Raw genomic sequence first — 22893 nt, forward strand, 5'->3', positions numbered from 1 at the left:
ATGAGAAACATCCATCAGCTGCCTCCTGCACATCTCCCACTGGGGATGTGCCCGCAACCCAGGTACATGCCCTTGACCAGAATCGAACCTGGGACCTTTCAGTCCGCAGGCCGACTCTCTATCCACTGAGCCAAACCGGTTTCGGCTCTTTCTTATTTTTTAAAAAAATATATTTTTATTGATTTCAGAGAGAGGAAGGGAGAAGGAGAGAGAGACAGAAACATCCATGATGAGAAACATTGATTGGCTGCCTCCTGCACACCCCCTACTGGGGATCAAGCCTGCAGCCTGGGCAAGTGACCTAACTGGGAATCGAACCATGACCACATGGATCAATGCTCAACCAGTGAACCACACCTGCTGGGATCGGTTTCTTTATATGATGGTAAAAGAATGCAATTGCAAGGAGAGAGAGAGAGAGAGAGAGAGAGAGAGAGAGAGAGAGAGAGAGAGAACAAGAACCCTGAAAATTGGAGAAGATTTAAGAAAGACCCAGAGAACAATATTTTAAGTACAATATTCAAAACTGTCTTAAACTCTTAATCAAATTGGAGACTAAAGATTGCTGCTCAGATTATGGTGATTTAAAGACGGTAATTCTTAAGTGATTACTTCTAACATCCTAGTCCTTTTCCTAAGAAAAGGAAATGATGATTACTGCCCTGTGGAATCCAGTTCTTTTTGGTCAAGATGGGTAACTTCAGCTGATTTTTTCACCCCATCGCCAACAATTAATCTAGCCGCCACCCTTACCTGAAGCAGCATGGCTTCCCATAGCGCGATGCTGGCATTCTTTCCTAAAAAAAGAAAGGATGCAATAACTGCCCCAGAAATGAAGGCTCAGTTTCTCCCGTGCAAGGTCCCCAGTGGATGCTGCAGTTCCATGAGAGTCAAGCGTTGTCTTTACACAGGATTATTTCAGATGAAATTTAACATACTGCCAACTTTCAAGTGCTAGTCAGGTGGGCAGAGGGTCTTCAATCCATGACGAAATCTAGGCTTTTTGCCAATTTCAACAGTAACTACTGAAATGACCAGATTTCAATATTTCAACATGGAGGAATAATAACTTTTTAGAACAATACCAAAACAGAGTTTCTCTAAGACCAGAGGAAGACCAGGGCAGAAGTAAAAGTTCCTGGGAAGGATGTTGCCCAGTTGGTCAGCAACAAGTGCTTCTAGCACAAGTGTTTTGTAGAGAAATAGAACATGAGCAATCAAGGAAAAAATACAGGTGTCTCCTTGTATATCAAGTTCATTGCTTTTACTGCCTAAAATGAACAACCATGGCTTTAGACAGAGAAGTGGTGCCTCATTTCTCAGTGTTTTTTGCCTCCTCGGATCAAGACTGGGTCCCCCTCCCTGTACCTTCCAGAGGCTGCAGGAGCTCAGGTAGGCGTGCTTTCCACAGGTTTATCAATTTGGGGTGAATTATCTCGGGCAGTAGCTTCAGAAGTCCTATTGCACCAACCCCACTTAATTTCCCTAGACTGGCGAGCATAGATATCACCTGTGAGATAGAAGAGAAAATGCTGTTCAACTCAGGAGTATTTGAAAGGCCACTGACCTTTTCCTTTTTACGATTGTCCTGGATTCCCTTGATTCCTACATTAGCTAATCTTTTGATAAATCATACCAGTCTGTTCTCACCGATTCTAGAGCAGAAATCAATGAAAGGTACCGACACAGTAGACATATTTGTTAATTAAATAAGGGCATGTGGAACGAGTGCTTGAGTAAATGATACATATGCAATCTAAGTAATAGATGTGGAAGTCGTTCCAATGGCACTTATGGATCAGATTCACTCTATGATTATTTTAAAATCAAAAAGTTTAACAAGCATTTCAGAGTAAGAAGATAATGTAGCCAATTATAAAGTTTCATGAGTGCCATTAGTACAGCAGAACATTTATTATGCCTTTAGTGTTTCTTTTGGTTGGGAGTCTATATAATGTTTATTAGCATTTGCTTGGACCTGAGTCGCTGATATTGGCTTCCACTTATCCTACATTGGTTTTTCCTAACTCACTCACCAGAAGTCTGGCCAGGAGCTGTTGTGATGAAGGAAGTCTCACTAGAAAGAGAAAGCAAGGTTCATTATTGCTGCAGGGGCTAGCAAATTCCAGATTTGGGTTGGGTATATCATCAAAGCCCTATAGCCTTTCTGGAAATGAGTCTCAGATAAGAGAAATGTTTTACCTTTTAAAAAATATGTTTTTATTGATTTTTATATAGAGAGGAAGATTTTGAGAGAGGGAGAGAGAGAGAGAGAGAAAGAGAAATAATAATGTGAGAGAGAAACATTGCTTGGCTGCGTCCTGCACGCCCACCACTGGGGATCCAGCCTGAAACCCAGGCATGTGCCCTGACTGGGAATGGAACCAGCAGCCTTTTGGTGCCTGGGACGATGCTCAACCAACCAACCGAGCCACACCGGCCGGGGCTCGCTTTGTTTTTGAATGTACAAACCAACTCCTGTAGAAATGACAAGGGCTGTTGACTCCGAGGCATTTTTCTTCTTTCTCTCCTCTGCCATAATCAGGCTTCGGATGATATTGAACAGGGAGTCCAGCGTCCCCGTGTATTCGGCAGGTATCACAAAAGTCAGGATGCGTGGCCATAGCACCTGTGGGAAACAGGCCAAGATGCAGGGTGGCTTATTCTTTTCCATAATTTCTCCTTGGTCCTCACTGATTTAGAAAAATTTCCCCCCTCTTGTTATTTTGCTCTACAGGACAAGTCAAGATGAAATCATTGAACAAGACCTCTGCACAGCACATTCACCTTCAGCTGCTAGTTGCCATGAGTGTTGGTCGGCGTCTCTCCACGGGGTTGTCGCTGGAATTGGGGCAGGTCGGTGGATTCTTCAATGTGAGGAAGTGTTGTGGGCACCGCATCCCTGGGCTCCCAACTCAAGTGCTCCCTCTGGGAATAGCCTCTGACCCGCTTAAACTGGTCTTGGATGGACTCCTGGATGCACCAGGTATTTTTGGCCATGAAATCCTGACTTTTGTGATCATTTAGTTCACGGAAAATACAGATTCCAAGGCGCCTGCCCTGAGGTTCAGATTCTATTAGGCTTCAAGGGAGGCCTGAGAATGTGTGCTTTGACTAGCTCCCCAGATGAATGGGGATGTTTAGCGGCTACTGCATTGGACCACCGTTCACTACATAACAGCTTATCTAGGCATGTTAGGGGAAGAAGAGAAATGATATATTAAGGTGCTGATAAACGGCCATTTGCTATCCAGATAGAAGACATTATTTAATGAATGAATTCGATACCTGTCTTTGCGGAACTACTATGTGCTGTGCACTGGGCTCACAATCACCTTGCTCTAGTCCAGCGGTTCTCAACCTGTGGGTCGCGACCCCTTTGGTGGTCGAACGACCCTTTCACAGGGGTCGCCTAAGACCATCCTGCATACCAGATATTTACATTACGATTCATAACAGTAGCAACATACAGTTATGAAGTAACAACAAAAATAATTATATGGTTGGGTCACAACATGAGGAACTGTTTTTAAAGGTCCAGAAGGTTGAGAACCAATGCTCTAGTCCAGTGATGGTGAACCTTTTGAGCTTGGCATGTCAGCATTTTGAAAAACCCTAACTTAACTCTGGTGCCGAGTCACATATAGAAATTTTTTGATATTTGCAACCATAGTAAAACAAAGACTTATATTTTTGATATTTATTTTATATATTTAAATGCCATTTAACAAAGAAAAATCAACCAAAAAAATGAGTTCGCCTGTCACCTCTGACACGCGTGTCATAGGTTCGCCATCACTGCTAGTCAGAGCATCAGAAAGCTGATGACACATGGCGGCCACATCCCCATCTTCACTTTGAAACGGGCAGGGCTTTAGAAAGGCGATCGAAGTAACTGTTGGTGGCGACAAAGACCCCTTACCTGAGGCATCCCAATGACCAGTGGGTCCAGCCTTCTTAAGACCTCGAGGCTTGTTGCTTGGACAGATTTCTCTCCCGCTTCGTCCTCATGGGAGGTAGGTTTCGCTGGTTTCTCCTTCAAGAAACATGAAACGGGCAACGCGTTCAGAATCCCTGCCGTGGGCCCCTCTGACTGCACGGGTTGAGTGCTCAGACTCTGGGGTGGAGGACGCAGCCACTCAACCTAAGGGGCTCATGGAGCCTGGCCGGCTCGGTCTTCAGCATCTAATCCCTGTTTTAAAATGCTTCTTGGAGGAATGGGTTGGGAAAAACACCCCTGACTAAAGCAGAAAAGCAAAAATTGTGAGGACCTCTGAGCTGCAGATATTCCTCCTCCTCCTCCTCTTCCTCCTCCTCCTTCTTCTCGCTCTCTCTCTCTCTCTCTGGCCTTTGCCATTTTCTCTGGGACAAAAAATTTCAAATACAATGCTTTCTAGTGGACTTCAGTTTTAGTTTTGACTAACTTGCTAAGATCTCTGAGATCTTTTTTATAGCAGCAAGTATTCCATTGTGCCCTGGGTAGGGGAGGCCGGGGGAAGGTCAATGGGGGGAAAAAGGAGACATATGTACTACTATTTGTAATACTTTAAACCAGTGATTCCCAAAGTGGGCGCTACCGCCCCCTGGTGGGCGCTGCAGCGATCCAGGGGGGCGGGCGCTGAGTAATATTTTTTCTGGAAAGGGGGCGGTAGGCCAAATAAGTTTGGGAACCACTGCTTTAAACCATAAAAAAAAAAAATTTAAAAAAAAGATCTCTGAAATCTTACACATGTGCTTTCCCCGCTGTTCATGCAGAAGAAGGCAACTCCAGGGCAGCAAGTATAGTTGTGTCTGATGTTCTTGAAACAACCCCTTTGCTCTGCCTCTCTCCACACCACCCCCGGGCCCTGGAGGCCAGGTTGCCCCCTCTTTAGGGAACACTGTGATTTAATTACTTGTTTCAGGTAAGTCCGAAGTGATGTCAGTGAAAGGGAACTGATAACCCTAGAGGCTGAAAAACGTATCACTAGAAGCGATGAGAGTGAAACATAGCTTCTAACTCAGGTACTGAGTCAAACCCCAGGCATTTCTTCCAAAACCCAGTTGAGTCAACCGAACTTGTTACAAGGCGGCGCTCAAAACCACACCCTCTCCCTACCAGATTCCTGGTGGAGATTACAAACTGGGAGAAGACATATTCGATGAGTGGCCAGCCTTCCTGCGCTTCGATGTAGCATTTCTCACACATGCTTTGGATGAGGAGGAGGGTGGAATTTCTTACCTAGAGTCAGAAAAACGCATTTGCAACACTTTACTATGTTGGGCAGAATGGAAAGTTAGCTTCTCTTATTCTTTAACCTTCATAGATCATTTAATGGAAATCTTTTTTATTTTTTATTTTTTAAAAAGGGGTATAAAGTGGACAATGTTACTATAATTTAACCAAAATCCGTTCTTCCTAGCTCCCAAGACATATCCTTTATTTTGATACATTATAGAATATTGGTAACTTTGGGCTAAAACACTGCCTCGCTTTTAAAATCCTCAATAAAAGATAGCACATTAAAGTCAAGTTCCACAATCCCTCATCCAATTGAAAATTCAAAAAACTCGGAAAAGTGAGATTTTATTTTTTTAATTTGGTGCCAACTCATTAGCAGCAAAACCCAAACTGAACTGTTTTAAAGCTATTTGTAGTCTTTACTTACTTTACGTAGGGTGGCTGTCTACACATTTTCCTGCAGAAATATTAATGGGTTTGACTATATGGGCTATTGTCATGGTAATGTTTTTCTAAAATCTGAAAATTCTGAATCCTGAAATGTGTCTGGCATCAGAGATGGGAATGGGGGATTATGAACCCGTGTTACAAGTTTTCAGTAATTTGGTTCCCTTAGTTTATTGGATCGCTTTCCTGGAGGATGGAGAGCTCAGATCTAATTCCTTAGTGAACGGGTCTTTTAATGGAGGGTGGGAAGAAAAGAATGATTTGGAACAGGGAGGCAGAGCTACACGGTGGCAATTAGCAAAAAGGTCACCCACTAGTCTCCCCAAGTGAAGAAAAAAGAGGTTCATCTTCTTTCTGTTTTTGCCTGAGGAGCTGGCCTTCCTTAAAGTTTCTGTGCTCTTTTCTTCTACCCTAAAATCTAGTCATTCTTTAATTGGCCTGGCCAATTACTAGGTCAGGTTTTTCCATCTAACCACTCCATTTTTGCATAACTTTTATTTTGAACACAGTCACAGTCAATCAAAGATTCTTAGGGGAATTTTCTTCATTGGTTTCTATGTAGGGCTCTAATCCAAATCAAATATGATTTTCATACAAAAATTACAATTGATAATTTTTAAACATTTGTGTCAGCATAAGTTCTACATCTTTCCTAACATGAACTATTTTGATGAAATAATCTGGAAATATTGAGCAACCTCTTTAGTGCAAGACTCGCTCTAGGTACTCCCTGCTTGGAAAACAGGATGTCTGTGCACAGAACAATGCTCAGGGGTTATTATTTTTTGGAGGAAGATACATTATAACTATTTTTAGAACTGTGTCTTAATTTGGTTTATCTTTTGGTGGAAAAATAGAGTTCTTTGAAAAATAGGATTGATCAAAGTTCTTTATAAAGAAATCTCATAAATAAAACCTTAAACAGTCAAAACTGTTTTGTTTACTCCTAAAACTACCACCAACCGAATAAAAGTCCCCATTAATTCTCTTACTTTTATACTGAGGTCACCCATGACAACTTTGACTGTTCTTTCGATTGAAGTGATGTGACTCCTCAAGTTGGGCTCTGAAAGACAGAGGTGACATTGAGGGCATGATTTAGTAGGAGTATAGTATGTTCTAGGATTGATGAAAACCCACTGTGGTACGTATTTGTAAAGTCTCTTGTCCTTAGCATGTTAGGTTATTCAGTTCCCTCCTATCTCTTCTTCTCACTCTTTAAAGATGTTGATTGCTTTCTTTGCTCCCTATTATATTTGGTTTCATCTTGTTTAAAATTAAGTTAGAGTCCAAAGTGAATTCAATCCATCAGGCCCAATGGATCAGCTTTAAATTTTGTGAAACTATTTCATATTTCTTGTTTGACTTTTCAATAAATCCCAGTGATAACTGAATTTTAAAAACTACTATGATGTAGTGCAGAAATAATTATCATATTTTATAAATCCAAGATACCATTAACTTTATGAAGCACCATTATTTTATATTGCATTAAAAAAACGATAGTGGCTGATTATCATTTAAAATGCTGTCAATTATAAGATATGTTACAATATCATAAAAATATGTGCTTCTTGGAATTAAAAAATATGATAATTTATTAAATTCCGCTCTTTTCTAAATGGACTAATCTCTAGAATATTATGCATTCTTCTTACCCACGCTTGTTTATTGGGCGACTTAAACAGTTTACTAGATCTTCTAAATTAAATTCCCAAGTATTCTACTCATCCTTCTCAACTCATTAAATATAATAAAAGAAGAGAGGTAACTGAAAATGCCTGTTTAAAAATAATAGATTATAGACATCGAGGAAGACAGAGCTTCACTTGAATATAATGTTCTATAAATATCCCAAAGATGTAGGATAGGATTAGAACATGCATCGGGTTCAATTTTCTTCCTGGTACAAAATAAACTACTCTGGCTTCATCCCTATTACTTACCTTCAGCTTTGATAACCAATCGTAACAAAATCAAGATCCCCCTTCGAGTGACTTCATTATTACTTCTTATTTGTTCATCAAAAAATTCCATCAGGTCTGCAGGATTGGAATGGGCTGCAGGTTTAAGAAATACTGGCATCACAAGAACTCATTTTCTTTCTTTTTAAAAAAAATATATTTTTATTGATTTCAGAGAGGAAGGGAGAGGGAGAGACAGAAACATCAGTGATGAGAGAGAACCATTGACTGGCTGCCTCCGGCACGCCCCACACTGAGGGTTGAGCCCACAACCCAGACACATGCCCTGACAGGGAATTGAACCATGATTTCCTGGTTCATAGGTAAATGCTCAACCACTGAGCCACGCCATCCAGGCACAAGTGAAATGTTTGTAATTGGGAAGAGGGGAATTCTGTGAGGATTGTCAAAGTCACTGTTAGGTTGGTAGTTAGATTTTATGATGTTCTTGCTTCTATGGTATCACAGAAATAAAGAAGCAGCTTGATTACTAAGAGAGCTGTCTTGACCTGGGCCCACTCCTGCTCAGATCTGTGAATGTGACTTTATTTTGAAAAATAGGTTCTTTGCAGATGAAATCAAGTTAAACTTCATTGGCAGAAGTTATTAGGATGGGCCCTAGTTGAATGTGGCTGATGCCTTTATAAGAAAAGGAGAAGAGACACGGAGATACCAGAACACCTTGTGAACACACAGAGGCAGAGGTAGGAGTGATGCTCACCAGCTTTGGAGATAAAGAGAAACATGGGGAGGGCAGGAAGCAGGGAACAGTGAAGAAAGGCCTGGTTAGGGTAAAGCAGTTTGGGTTCAAAATTGTTAGAGATAAAGTGAAAGTTAATTAGGTTGGGGCATAGAGCAGAGAGGAGTATAGAAACAGAAAATCAGAGGAAAACTCGAACATAATAAAAAGGTATCAATGAAGTAGTAGAAATGACATGTTTTGGGGAGGGTGTAGGTATGGGAGGTATAGGTTATTCTTGTCTTTTGTCCTCAGGGACTATGTTGGAAGGAACACAGTTTTGTATTCTGACCCTGAGACCTTGGTGTCTCCTCTAACCAGGAGATGGCTGAGACCGTGATGTGAGAGCAAGAAGAAAAGAAGAGTGAAGGAGGATAGGTTCTTTGCAGATGAAATCAAGTTAAACTTCATTGGCAGAAGTTATTAGGATGGGCCCTAGTTGAATGTGGCTGATGCCTTTATAAGAAAAGGAGAAGAGACACGGAGACACCAGAACACCTTGTGAACACAGAGGCAGAGGTAGGAGTGATGCTCACCAGCTTTGGAGATAAAGAGAAACATGGGAAGGGCAGGAAGCAGGGAACAGTGAAGAAAGGCCTGGTTAGGGTAAAGCAGTTTGGGTTCAAAATTGTTAGAGATAAAGTGAAAGTTAATTAGGTTGGGGCATAGAGCAGAGAGGAGTATAGAAACAGAAAATCAGAGGAAAACTTGAACATAATAAAAAGGTATCAATGAAGTAGTAGAAATGACATGTTTTGGGGAGGGTGTAGGTATGGGAGGTATAGGTTATTCTTGTCTTTTGTCCTCAGGGACTATGTTGGAAGGAACACAGTTTTGTATTCTGACCCTGAGACCTTGGTGTCTCCTCTAACCAGGAGATGGCTGAGACCGTGATGTGAGAGCAAGAAGAAAAGAAGAGTGAAGGAGGGAGAGAGACAGGAATAGATATTAAGAGATGACCAGCAGAAAAAAAGCATGTCTTTGGGTTTGACACAGTTTGAAATAATCTCAAATATCAAGAGGTTACCAACTCACCTAGGTTCGCTTCTAAATAAACACATGCATATATGGTCAATTAATTTTTGACAAAGTAGCCAAGATTATTCAGTAGGAAAAGGATAGTCTTGTCAGTAAATAGTGCTGGGAAAACTGGTCAGCCACATGCAAAAAAAAAAAAAATGGAGCTGGATCTCTACTTTACACCATACAAAAATACAATAGAAATGGGATGAAGATTTGAAGGTAATATCTGAAACCATGAAACTCCTTGAAGAAAACATAGGGACCAAGCTCCTTGACATGAGTCTTGGCAATAAGTTTTTATTTATTTTATTAATTTTTAAGCAGTAAACTCTATTATTATTATCATCATCATTTATTTAGATAAAGAGAGAAAGGACAAGGGAGAGAGAGAGAGAAACATCAATCAGTTGCTCCCACACATGCCCTGACTGGGGATCGAACCTGAAACCTGGGTATGTACCCTGACAGGAATCAAACCCATGACCCTTCAGTGCATGGGATGACGCTCCAACCAACTGAACCACCTGGCCAGAGCTTAGCAATGAGTTTTTAGATTTGACACCAAAGACAGAGGCAACAAAACAAAAAACGAACAAATGGGACTACATTAAGCTAAAAAGCTTCAGCTCAGCATAGGAAACCATCAACAAAATGAAAAGGCCATGTATGAAATGGGGGGAAAAACCCCCACAATTGCCAATGATATATTCAATAAGGGATTAAGGTCCAAAATAAACCTGGGACTTTTCTGGTTTTAGAACTGAAAGTTTTATCTCTTGGGAGGATTTGTCACCCTATATATTACGCTCTTTGGGGGAACAGGTAAGATAGGGAAAGACCCCGAATACTGTGAGTTGAAGAAACATGTGCGTGTCTGTGTGAAAGTAACTAATGCGACAGGTTGCACACCCTTCATCATCGCCATCATCATCATCACTTGGAGACATTTTGATTAAAAACCCTCTGGCTGCTTGGTCCTACCTAGAATGAGGAAACAGCTTGAAGCTTCCATTTCATTTTCCTTCTCTGGAGGCTCTGGAACTCTGCACACCTGAACGAGGGGGAAGAAGCAGGTGGTAGATGTTAAAAACAGAAAACCGGTGCAAACCAAACAATCCGTCTGGACAGCATGCTCTGCTTACCTGGTGGAGTAGGTTGACGAAGATGCTTCTCTTCAAGTCCTTGGGAAGGGCGACCACATACAGGGCGGCCGCAGTCAGTATTTGCTTCAGGCTCTAGAATCAAAGGTTGGTTGGAGGCTGCTCCATGAAGCAACAAACACGGGATATGGAAGGCAAATCATGTTTTATGAGGAGAACAAACCCATAACTTTCCTGCAGTTACCAGGTTTTTTGTGTGCATGTTTTTGTTTGTTTGTTTGTTTTTTGGTGATTTTGGCCCTTTTACCTCGTTCACTGCTTCATCAGCTTTAAAAATAAATCTGTAATCCCTTTCTGAAGTTTCCACATCCAGCTATGCCAACTTCTTGCTATCATATTTCTCAGCTGCCAGAACAGGTATTCAGGTTCCCTGGGGCCTCCTGAGCCTTGTATGCTCTAGGATGGTTGCCAGTGGACTCTCTGAATCAGCTCTTTAGGGTGTGATTCTTACCTGGGTGACATGGAAATCAATCTCTTTGTCACTATACTGGTTCAGGAGCCAGGGTACCTGGCCCAGGGCATATTCACAGAGGTCTTCCCGATGGAGCAGCAGGCTCACTGAGGGGCCATGGGCCTTAACGATGGACAAAGTCTGCAGAGGCAGCAAAGAAATAGCACTGATAGTTCTTCATTATGCTTTTTGTACATTTCTCAGAACACCAGATGATTTAGATCTCCTGCCCTGAAACTTCCTCACTGCTTTCAACCAAGACATATTTCTTAAAAACTTAAAAAACAATGTTTAGGTTAAGAGCATTGTATGAGGCAGTTATATTTTTATTTGTATTTATATCTATACCTGTATCTACATTGATTCTCATTTCAATACCTGACCCCTCTTATTTTTTTAACTTCTTTCTAATAGTCACTTTCTTTCACTATGTTAATAAGTTTAAAATTTCCCTCATATTAAAAAGTTCTTTGATTCTATATTACTTTTACCAACTATCATTCTCACCCAGTTCTTTCTCTTTTCTTACACTTCGAGCAAAGCTTTTTGAAGGAGTTTATATTTTTGATTTCCTCTTCCCTCCTCCCATTTATCCTTCAATTCACTATAATCTGGTTTCCATTGACATAAAAATGAACAAATATGAAATATAAATGTAATGTGTATTGATTATAAAAGTTCAGAAATTCCCCAAGTTATGATGAAGAAAACATTGCACCCACAATATTCATAGATAATCACAGCTCGGTGTATTTTTAATATGGTCTTTATTTGACCTTTAAAACTTTTTTTAATGGACTTAAAATTTTTAAAAATTAACATTTTTTAAATATATAGTTTTACATTCTGCCTTTTCTACCGTACTATTATATTATGAACGGTTTTCTATTAGCTAAATTTTTCTGGATGAAAACCACTTCAAAACTTAATGGCTTATAACAACTGCCATTATTTTCACTCAAGACTGTGTGTCAGCTAAAATGGTTCTTGCAGCAGATTTCTGTGAAATGAATACCTTTCAAGAGTTTTCTTGCTTGGGCACTATGTCAATGGAGTCTATATTTCTCTTTGCTCCAATCCCTTCTTTCTTAGATTGTAAGATCTCATTCCACTTTGTTCACCCACTTCTTCAGCAGCACATTCTCAATTCTTCATTGTGAGTCCTTCTTCCTTTGCTTTCCCTTAAAAATCTATCTCTCCCTCCCCAAACTCTATTTTTGGCACTTTTCCACTCTAGATACTCTTTTTTAAAATTTTATTTTTCAATTATCATTTGAATTCAACACTATTTTGTATTAGTTTCAGGTGTACAGCATAGTGGATAGACATTCATTCTAGGTTCTATCTAAAGTGTTTCCTCCGATAATTCAATATGTACCCTTCTATCCACAACAATTTATTCAATTGTCACGTATATAAAGCTGATATCTAAATCTGTGTATCTAGTTTTTGTTTTTTGTCTTAACACCAACCCTGAATATCCCCAAACCTACTACTATCTCCACTTAGATGTCCCATAGGCATTCAAGTCAAAATGTCTAAAATTAAACACATTTTTCTTACTGCCCCAAATGTGTTTGTTATTTTTTCTTGTTTTTCTCATCTTGATTAATGACCCAAGATCATCCAAGTTGGAAATGTAAGAATCATCCCGGATGCCTTCATTTCCCTCATTATAAACACCTAATTGATGCCAAGTCCTGTTGACCCTATTTTTCAGCATGTGACTCCTTAGATCTGTATACCGACACTACATCTACCTATCCATTAGCATTCATGACCTGAAACGTTTCTATAGCCTCCCAATAGTCTTGTCCTATTCCATCCCTATACCCCATTCATCTTTAGCATTGATAGTAGGATGATTTCTCTGGCACTCAAATTCTTGTTTAAAATCGTTAAAGGTGTCTCATTTCTCAAAAAAAAAAAAAAAAAAGTCCAAGTTCCTGAATAGTATTCAAGGCTCTTCATTGTGTGGCTAACAGTGGTTCTCAACCTTCTGGCCCTTTAAATCCAGTTCCTCATGTTGTGACCCAACCATGAAATTATTTTCGTTGCTACTTCATAACTGTAATGTTGCTACTGTTATGAATTGTAATATAAATATCTGATATGCAGGATGGTCTTAGGCGACCCCTGTGAAAGGGTCGTCGCGACCCACAGGTTGAGAACTGCTGGGCTAAGACCTTTCCAGTTTCATTTCTTCCTGCTTCTCTATCCCCTTTCCCCTGTCCCCTTTGCCTTCTCCCACCAGATTCACTCAAGTGTGCATGTAATCCCATCCCCGACCTATGCTTCAGTAGGTTTTATTCCCTCTTTAGGGCATGGACCTTCCCTGTGTTAAATGACTTCAGAGGTTAAAAGTTCAATCTCAATGCCACAGCCTTTCTAGTGCTCATCACTGGAGTTAGGTGCTTCTCGCTCTATGTTCCCTTATTACTTTATGAACCTTCTTGTCACTTGCCTAACTCTTGTGGGAAGTTAGGAAAGTAGCCATCAAATTTGTATTGAATTTTGTTTTTCAGGTGTCTTAAAGAAAAAACTTCTGTAGGATATTTTTAAAAATTCCATGTTTGCTAATGATTTAAGTAACCCAGCATGTTAAAAAATAAATGCCTTAATAGCTCAAAGTACAGAAAAGGAGCTAAACTCCAGAAGGTAGCTACATGTTAAATCTTTTATAATAGAGCAATAGGAGATTAACTAGCATATAATTTAGCCCACTTTAAAAAAATTATAGCAATTAAGCAAGACAAGAATGGGATTATATATGTGCAGTGTGTGATCTATTCTCTACAAAGAATTACAGTATTTTGAACTAGCCAAGCAAATTCTTTAGATGTTATTTCAATGTGATATCCACATACACAGGAAATTTCTGGGGACTGTTGGTTTTCCTAACCAGGGACTCAGCCCAAATATGGGTTATGGTATCTAAGACATGAAATAGCTAACATTCTATGTATTCTTTTCATTTTATCTTGTCTGTGGGGATTCTGGTCTGTTTAATATCTCTGTATCCCCAGCATGCAGAACAGTGTCTGGCATGTCCTGCAGACTCAATATATATTAGTTGAAAGTCAGAATGAATAAATATGGATTTGAAATAGGAAAAAAAAGTTTTGATAAGTTGATAGTGGGGCCATTAATCAAGATAAGAAAATCAAGTGAATAACAAACACATTTGGGGCACACAACCCATAGCTTTAAAAAAAAAATTGAGATGACCAATCATGTGAAAAGAGGAAGTTCACCCAGCATGGAGGAGAGCCAGTCTGGGGCTCCACTCACTTGTATGGGTGAGGTCATGGGCGCCCATTTCTCCATGATAAACCGGAACAGCATGAAGATCTTGTCAGATAGTCGGTTGGCGTCCAGTCTGGGATAGGGGAAATCTCTCCAGTGGTTGACGTACTTGTAAATGGCCTTGCTGAACTTCTCAAGGGCTGCATTTTAAAAACAACCACAGACTGAGAAAAATATAATGGTGGGAAGGACCACAAAATAATTGAAGAGTACTGATGATTAGCAAATATAGTGTAATCTCTATATATAAAAGCCTAATATGAAAATTGTCCCCTCTGGAGTTCAGCTGCTCACTATGACGTGTGCTGACCACCAGGGGGCAGCACGGAACACAGCAGGCGTCGGTGACACGGCACTGGCAGTGGGCAGCAGTGGAGGCTCTGCCAACCCCGATGGGCCCCAATGAGAGCGGGACCACGGTGGGATGGTGGAGCAAGTGAAGGGGTGGTGCCAGGCCACAGTGGGGTGCCAGGCAGGACTGAGGGCGCAAGCTGGGGCTGTGAACCTGGGGACATGAGCTGGGGCCCAATCCCCGCAGACCACCCCAAGGGACCCCACCCGTGCATGAGTTCATGCACTGGGCCTCTAGTAGTTTCTATAAAATCTTATGACTATACCAAATAAAGATATAAAAAGTGTCCAGCCACACTGGTAAAATGTGAATTAAAACCATAATGAGATACTATTATATATCACACGGAATGGCTAAAATCTAAGACAATATCCAGTGTTGACAAGACTAAGGTACCACTGGTATTTTCACATACTGCTGGTGGGAGTATGAACTGATACAGATACTTTGAAAAACTATTTGATGCTATCTACCACGGTTGACTTATGTGATCTTGGTGACCCAGAAATTCCACTTCTAGGTATGTAATCCTCCTATCTAATAAAGATGGAATATGCAAATTGACTGTCACTTTGCAACAAAGATGGTGGTGCCCACAGCCAATAAGGAGGGAATATGCAAATTGTGATGCAACAGATGGCGGCGGCCAGGCTGGGACGCTTGCGATGCCATGGCAACGACGCAGGTGTTCTGCCCCACCCCGGCTGCTCCGGGCCTCTGGGCAGCCCACAAAGGTAGAAGGTGGCTCCAGGCCAGAGCAAAGGCAGTGCCGGCAACCAGGGGAAGGAAGGCCTATTCTTGCATGAATCTTTGTGCATCGGGCCTCTAGTAATTAGATATGCATACAAGAATGTTCATATGAGGGTGTTTTTTTGGGGGGGAGGGGGTGGTCAGAGCCTCAAACAGAAAACAGTCCAAATATCTGCTAGATATGCATACATATAGGCACTAGAAACTGTACAAGAATGTTCATATGAGGGTGTTTTTTTTTGGGGGGGGGGTCAGAGCCTCAAACAGAAAACAGTCCAAATATCTGCCAACAGATAGAATGGAAAATTAAATTGTAGTGTAGACATGTAATTGTATATAGAAATAAAAATAGACTACAGCTACACGAAACGACATGTATGAATCTCATAAATGGGCAAAACTAATTTATGATATTAGAAGTCAAGAATGTGAGAGAATGGAGAGGAAGATGATTGGGGAAAAAGACAAAGAGGACATCTGGGGTGTTAATAACGTCCTGCTTCTGGACTTGATGATGGTCAAATGAATATGGTCATTTTGTTACAGCTCATTGACTTCTGATTTGTATGCCTTCCTGTGTGTCTGTTTTACCTGAATAAAATTTAAAAAGACCTTGGGCCTACAAAAATGTCCATTTGGGCCACTAACCCATATGAATTTGTATCAAGTGCATGAAATAATATTATTTTTTCCTTTAGCCCTCATTCTACCCCTTTCATCGATGATAAAGAAAAATCATAGTTTACTCTCTCAAGGGTATTCCCTATGCAAAGAAAACTGTAGTAAAGATGCCAAGTATCTTAGCTTTACAGCTGGCCACTTATTGGCTTATTCACATTCCCTCTGAACTCTTTATGATAATCTCCTACTACACTTTATTATAATCTTTTGTGCATGCATGTGTTGTGCTTGTGCGTGTATGTGTCTCACACTGGCCTATAAGTAACATGAGAGAAGGCCTGATGTTTTGTCTGTTGATGGTATTCGACACCATGGATACAGGGTCTACTTATTTGCTGGTTGACTGAGTGAATAGATGGGTGGGTGGATGGCTGTTGAACTTTATACCTTTTCTTTGGTGGCAGTCAGGCAGAAGTTGCTCTAGGACCAAAGAGCACTAAATGACTTGATAACACAAAGACAGATAATTCCCTTATTCATTGCCATTATGATTTCTGATTTTAGTTTCTCTTACTTACTTGGTTGCTAATTTTGCAAGTAGAGGTGCCAAAGTTTATTTGCAGAACACAGTATTAGCTGTCATAGTACGCAGGCATAGCAAGAAGTATTGAGAAGTCCTTGAGTCAGGCTGTTATAATTCAAATCGTGGCTCTGCCACATACTAGCTGTACAACCTCAGGCAAGCTGCCTACCCTCCCAAAACTTTAATTTTCTCATCTTCAAAATGGAGGAAAATGTTATCTACTTAATGGAATTACTGTGAAGGTTAAATGAAATACCCAAGGCAGTGCCCAGGCACATAGTCAATTTTCAGTATATGTCAGATATAAATATTACCTTCTCCCACACCTGAGACCTATATGTTCATGTTGACCAGTGTCACCCCAATTAATTTAATAAATAAATATTAAAATAAATAAAAACAACAATAACAAAAATTACCTTCATTGAGGACAGAACAAGAGGAAAAGGGCAACATAGAGTAAAATAGTCTTGGCTGATAGGTAAAGAAGACATTCCTGACAGTATGGGCTTTTAAATAATACAATATAATAATATTGGAGATGTTAAGGGTGGAGGAATCTTTATTTGATGTTTTTTGGGGTGAAACTGAGATTGAGTGAAGGGCGGAGGCACCTGGTGGCTCTGTGGCAGGTCAGAGTTAAGAGTCTAGGCCTCTAGAACCATCCCGAAAGCCTCTCACTGTGCTGTAAGGCTTCCCCCTAGGAATTCCGGGGCATGTTGCTCTTTGTAGACCCTTGATTACTGTAGATGAATTTCAGCTTGAAAGTGTGTGTGTGTGTGTGGGGGGGGGATTTATGACCATAATTTGTTTACCTATTTTACTTGATTTTGTGATTGCTTATATTTGATTAGATTGTTTACTTATCATTATTATGATATTGCATTACAAAGAGATGCTAAAATTCAGCCAACTGGTAAGAGCAGGTAAGTCCTCATTATCCGTGTAGAGAAATTGTGATCCAATTAAAGAGGAGGCTAGTAGAAGTGGAGGCCATACAGCACAGTGGAAAGAGTATAGATTGGGTGGTTACATAGACCTAGGCTTGAATACCGCCTCTGCATCTCATCGACTGGGTCGCCACCTTGGGGTAATTGCCTAACTTCCATGGCTCTCACATTCTTGTCTGTAAAATGGTCTAATAAGCACTTACTTTGCAGAACTGTCATGAAGATGGAGAGAGAGAAATCTCTGCTGGGGCCCTCCCTATGGTGGGCACTCGATAAATGGCAGGTGTTGGAGAGGACAAGACTGGTCTTAAAGGGGAAAGCACAGGGTACCCACCGACACAGAACGCTCCCTTCATGCTTTCCTCCTCGGCCAGCCTGAGCATGGTTTGCATGGTGAGCAGGGTCATCATCATGAAGGGAATGCTCTGGGACGCTGCCGTGGGGCAAGAGGAGAAAGGCATTATCTTCTCACACTGGGGAGTCCTGCCACGCCTCCCTCCTCATATCAACACTGTCCACACAAGCGTTCCCAGGCTGCCACGGGCAGGCCAGGCGCAGGAGGCTGGAGGAGGATGCTCTCCATCCCGCCCCACCACCATCCAGGTCGTAGTTAGAGGATTAAGGAATGGCACTAGTTATCTGGCCACCTATGTTTAGTAGCAATTACTTATTTGGATAATGATATCATTAATGCTCATCCCTTCTATCAGAACTGGCCTATATCCCCAAGGGCCTAGCACAGATAATAGGTGCTCAATAAGTATCTGTTAAATAAAGTGGTGTAGACAACAATCTTAAGAAACCCATCCTGCCTATAATTGCCCATTGGTTTGCAGAATACGCCATGTGAAAAATGTGCTTCTGCAAACACAACGCTGGATGAAAGGGAAGGTGAGGGTAGGTGATAATCCAGCCACATTCAGAATAGCACGGACCAACCAATGGCAGTCGGCAGGCTCATCTCTGCCTGTAACTTACACAGCCGCCCAAATCCCTCTGACAATAATGTTTGGCTGGGCACAAGGTAGAGATGCTCTCCCCTCTGCTGTTTGCTCCCACTGGGGTTTTCAACAGTTAATCAGGGGGGCTGTGTCCCAGGAAAATGTGGAGACTATTCCCTCCATACCATAGCTGGTTGCCAGCTCGGCCAGGGCAAGCACAACGAATTCATTTGGCAGCTCCAGGATCCTGAAGTTACTTTGTAATTCATACATGACAGAGTTGAAGTCATGTGCAGCAAGAGACACCAAAACCTCGCCAGCCAGCATTCTGATTTCTCTGAGGACCTGAGGGAGAAAAGGAAAGCAGCAACAATGAGCAGAGAAAGAGCAGAGTGAATCTGCAGAGGGGAAATAGAATACGTAACATTTGTAAGTCCCCCCGGCTTTGGGAGAGAGGGAGAAGAGGTTGTTTATAAACCCAGGGCGAAAGCCACAGGGTAGGTGCCAGTAGCAGGGAAAGAGGAGGTGATTTTAGTTCACTTTCAAGCTAGGTTTTCACAGGAATCTTGTAAACTTGGGGTCAATACATATTTTCTTGCTGGTGGATCAGGCACCAGAAACATAGGATTTACGTTTTATGTCTGAGTGATATGAATTATTGTGGTTGAATTACTGGGGTGGAAAGGCCACGAAGAGAGGAAACTGGGACTAAGAGGCCGGAGCTTTGTGTCTTAGCACTGTCCTGATCTAACAATATCTTTGATATTGGAGATATTTGGAGAGTCTTCTGCTTTTGGGAATGGTGACCTAGGCAATTTTTTTCCTTTTTATTGAATTTATTGGGGTGACACTGGTTAACAAAATTATACCGGTTTAGGTGCACAGTTCTACAGCCCATCATCTGTACACTGTATTGTGTGCTCACCACCCAAGTCAAGTCTCTTTTCATCACCATTTATCCTCTCTATATGAAGTAGGTAAATTTTATCAAACCTACTACTGAGACGTTGCCTAAAAAAATCTCAAGCTCTAAAAGTAATCATAGATTGTTAGTTCCCTTGGCAGGTAAACAAATAAAAATCCTTTCTGGAAGAAAATACCATTATCCTATGGCTCAACATAATTTCTTCAAATAATTTTCAGATTCAATGCTTATGTACATAGATAAGTAGGCACACAAAGAAATAAAAATGTATACGGGAACCCAAAGACACTGGATTCTAGTCATTTGTTCTGTTAATACATAGTTTGTCACTTTGGAAAAAACACCTCTCTAAACATCAACTACCTCCTATAAAAGTGTGTTGGGTAATATTTCCTCTAAAGTCTTTCTTAGTTTTGCCCGAGTTTCCTCATCTGTGAAAGGGTAAATAACAGACACTGATACTGTAGACAGGTTACCACGAAGAACAAATAAAAGGGATGTGCAGTCCTGGCAGCGATGTACAAAAAGCTTATGGATGTCTGTATGGGTGCAGCGAGGCCACTTAGAGACCTGTTGCTGGCGGCGACATTGACTCATCATCAACAATCAAACTTACGTTGTTGTCTCTCATGTCCTTAGAAGCATAATAAATCAACTTTTGGACAATGGCATTATCCAAGATGTCAGTATTCTGAATGACGGAAGTGAGATGACTATAAATGTCTTCCTGTGAACGTACAAGGGATACACAGAAATTTGAGTTGCAGAACTAAAGGAATCTCATGAAATGCAAATGAATGACACCGTTAAACTACACAATGCATCACTAGGGATGTTATGTATCTTCATTGGGGCTTCTTGAACATGATCCCCATCTTCAGGAATGGAAGGCTTTTAGGTAGACCCAAGTTCATTCTAAAAACTGTTTTAATTAACATGACTACATTTCTATGGCAAAATCTAACTGAAGGCAGGGGTTGGCTACCTGACGACCAAAGTCTCTTGGAAATCTTTCCTGTAGGGCACTCAGGGGAATGGAAATGCCCATCAACCTCATTGTTGCTCTTATTACCAGGGAGTGACTAGTGTTAAGGAACAAATGTGACTCCCAAAGAGGCCACTAGGCTACAAAACTTGTTCCTAAGGGAGATTTCTGGGCCTTTGCTTCATTCATGTCTTTGCTAGGCCCTTGCTTCTTTCATGTCTCTTTGGGGAGAAAGTTGTGATTTTTTAAAAAAAATAGAGCTACAGACTCTGGGAATTGTATGGCTTGACCAGATGCAGCACATGAAGGCTCTTCCACATCACCTGGGTGGCCCCATGGCCTCTGGAAGATGGGAGACTGGTGTTCTGAAATCTTCCACAGCCTCAAGCATGTTACCTCCAGGTAATGCCCCCACATTTAAAAGTGAAAGAACCCTCTTTGCATACAGACTCTAACATATTGTCAGGGCTGAGAACCACTGGATTAAGAAGTGAAGAAAAGGGTGTTGCCCTTCCCAGGGAAGCTGCATTGAATAATCACTAGGGCCATTAATTACTTTGGAGTCAGACAGGCTTGTGTTTGGATGTAGTCCTGCTGTTCTCAGGCAACTCATGTCACTTCTCTGTGCTTCCCTTTTCTCAGTTGTCAAATGAAAATCTCAATAAAGACCTTATAAAGTTGTGAGGAGGGAATATAATATGATGCACTATTGTTTGGAAAGCAATACGGTTATTTTATAAAAGGTTAATGAAACCAGAATAGCCTTCAGAGGAAAGAACCTCTAATTGTGAATTGGCATTACAGATGATTAGGGCAGGTGTTTTGGGATTTTCAGAGATGCCTCAAATTCTACAGCTGTAATCCACATGGTTGTGAGTCCAACATCCCCCACTTTCCACATCTTCCTGCAAAAGGTTACGGAAAGGGGCAGTCTTTGGCAAACTTCTAGAACTGGATACTCTGATTCCTTAAATGCCAAATAGAATTGGTTAGACATTGTAATGACTGTCACTGTAAGTGTATTTCCTGAAAAATTGATTACCACGTAAGAAGCCCGAGAGAAAAGAGGAGGTCTAGGCAAAGAAGGGCATATGTGAAATGTTGCAATAACCAGGCTAGAAAAGGTCAATGGGAAAGAGATTTTTCTCTCTCCTCCTTACCTTGCTAATATTATCGTCCTTGCTCAGCATGTCGATGGTGAGATTGATATATCCAAAAGTCTCTACAATGCATGGAGAAAGAATTAAGTGTGTGCTAAAATGCCCTCCTGTTAATCACAATCAATAGTCCCCCAAAGATTTCACTTTCTCACTTTCTCTCTCCTCTCTCTTCCTCTGTCTTTCTCTCCCCACCCCCTCTCTCCCTCTCCTCCTCTTCTCCTTAACTGTCAGCTCTCGGTTGGTGTGGGGCTCGGTTACAGTGTTTTGGCCAGGTTCAAGCCTCGGACTAATGAAAGGACAGGGTCCTCTCATTACCACGTGCAAGTCCCAGCTGGAGGGCAGGGCCCTCAGCACAATTATAGCCAACGGCTGTGGTTGTAAGCTTGAACCTATGGTCTGAACACGTGGCCCCACGTGCCTTGTGCTAGAGTTCAGGTGCATGTAGTTGAGTAGGGTTGAAACTCTCGCCCCTACTTTGCCTTGTGGCATCTGCTATAAAATAAAGACATGGCTTGTGGGCTCTGGCGCTGTCTCCTCATCAGGGAGCAGCGTCCCACCGAGACCCAGCTTTCATTCTCGTATCTGTCTTTCCTTAATCCTTTCACCCCCCACCCCCCACTCAGTTTACCTTTGACCGAAACAGGTTGGCAGAAACTATGTCTTATTATTCATATGTCCTATACTTGACACACTTGAAACGAGCTGATGCTGAGTATTTTCCCCCCAAAACCTAAATTAAATGTGGAGGGAAAGATAAAAGATGCTAAGTTCCTATGTATCCCTCCAGTCCCATAGGCATCACCTGTAGCACCTCTCGCAAGGCTCAGCTCCCAGAGTGCATGAGCTGAATCCCTTACAGCTGATGTGAGCATGAGAAGCAATGGCGTGGTGCAGTTCTCTTCCCTCAGCCCATCTTCTCTCTCCCTTCCCACCCCCTCTCCTCTCTGGGCCCTGTTAGGTCCTCTTATGGTCCCATGCTCATGGAACCTCGCTCTTTTCTGACAATAATCTAAAAGTTTTTGACTTGCACTCTCCAGCAATATTTGTATTTGAAGAAAGCTCTCTGGAAAACTAAAAAATAAAAATAATAAAATAATAATAATAAAAACCGAGTCAAAGAAAACGAGCCATTTTAGGCCGCAGGGCAAGTTGGTAGACGAGATGCTTTTGGAGGTGGTGAGTCCCCACAAGCCTCCAGCTCCGACAGAGCCCTTAGCACAGTCTCTTTGGGCAACGCAGAAAGGCAGCCACACTTGAAAACTGGGGAAAATATTTCCACAGGATTCTTCCAGTATTTAAAATCAAACAGCGTGGA

General features: G+C 41.4%; 1 protein-coding gene across 1 annotated transcript in view; it reads right to left on the reverse strand.

The window, feature by feature from the left end:
* MROH2B (maestro heat-like repeat family member 2B) overlaps positions 1-22893 on the reverse strand; it is a 51449-nt gene that overhangs the window by 27177 nt on the left and 1379 nt on the right. Inside the window, exons 2-17 of the mRNA XM_005876002.1 lie at positions 21579-21640; positions 20050-20160; positions 18694-18853; positions 17902-18000; positions 14297-14451; positions 11006-11146; positions 10537-10629; positions 10376-10445; positions 7615-7728; positions 6661-6734; positions 5099-5221; positions 3923-4036; positions 2473-2629; positions 2037-2077; positions 1369-1510; positions 754-797 (exon numbers count right to left, since the gene is read on the reverse strand). Of these exons, the coding sequence (XP_005876064.1) occupies positions 754-797; positions 1369-1510; positions 2037-2077; positions 2473-2629; positions 3923-4036; positions 5099-5221; positions 6661-6734; positions 7615-7728; positions 10376-10445; positions 10537-10629; positions 11006-11146; positions 14297-14451; positions 17902-18000; positions 18694-18853; positions 20050-20160; positions 21579-21640 (1700 nt within the window). The remainder of the gene's footprint in view (positions 1-753; positions 798-1368; positions 1511-2036; positions 2078-2472; positions 2630-3922; positions 4037-5098; positions 5222-6660; positions 6735-7614; positions 7729-10375; positions 10446-10536; positions 10630-11005; positions 11147-14296; positions 14452-17901; positions 18001-18693; positions 18854-20049; positions 20161-21578; positions 21641-22893) is intronic.

Source organism: Myotis brandtii, unplaced genomic scaffold (assembly GCF_000412655.1).
Source record: "Myotis brandtii unplaced genomic scaffold, ASM41265v1 scaffold478, whole genome shotgun sequence".
Classification (NCBI taxonomy): domain Eukaryota; kingdom Metazoa; phylum Chordata; class Mammalia; order Chiroptera; family Vespertilionidae; genus Myotis; species Myotis brandtii.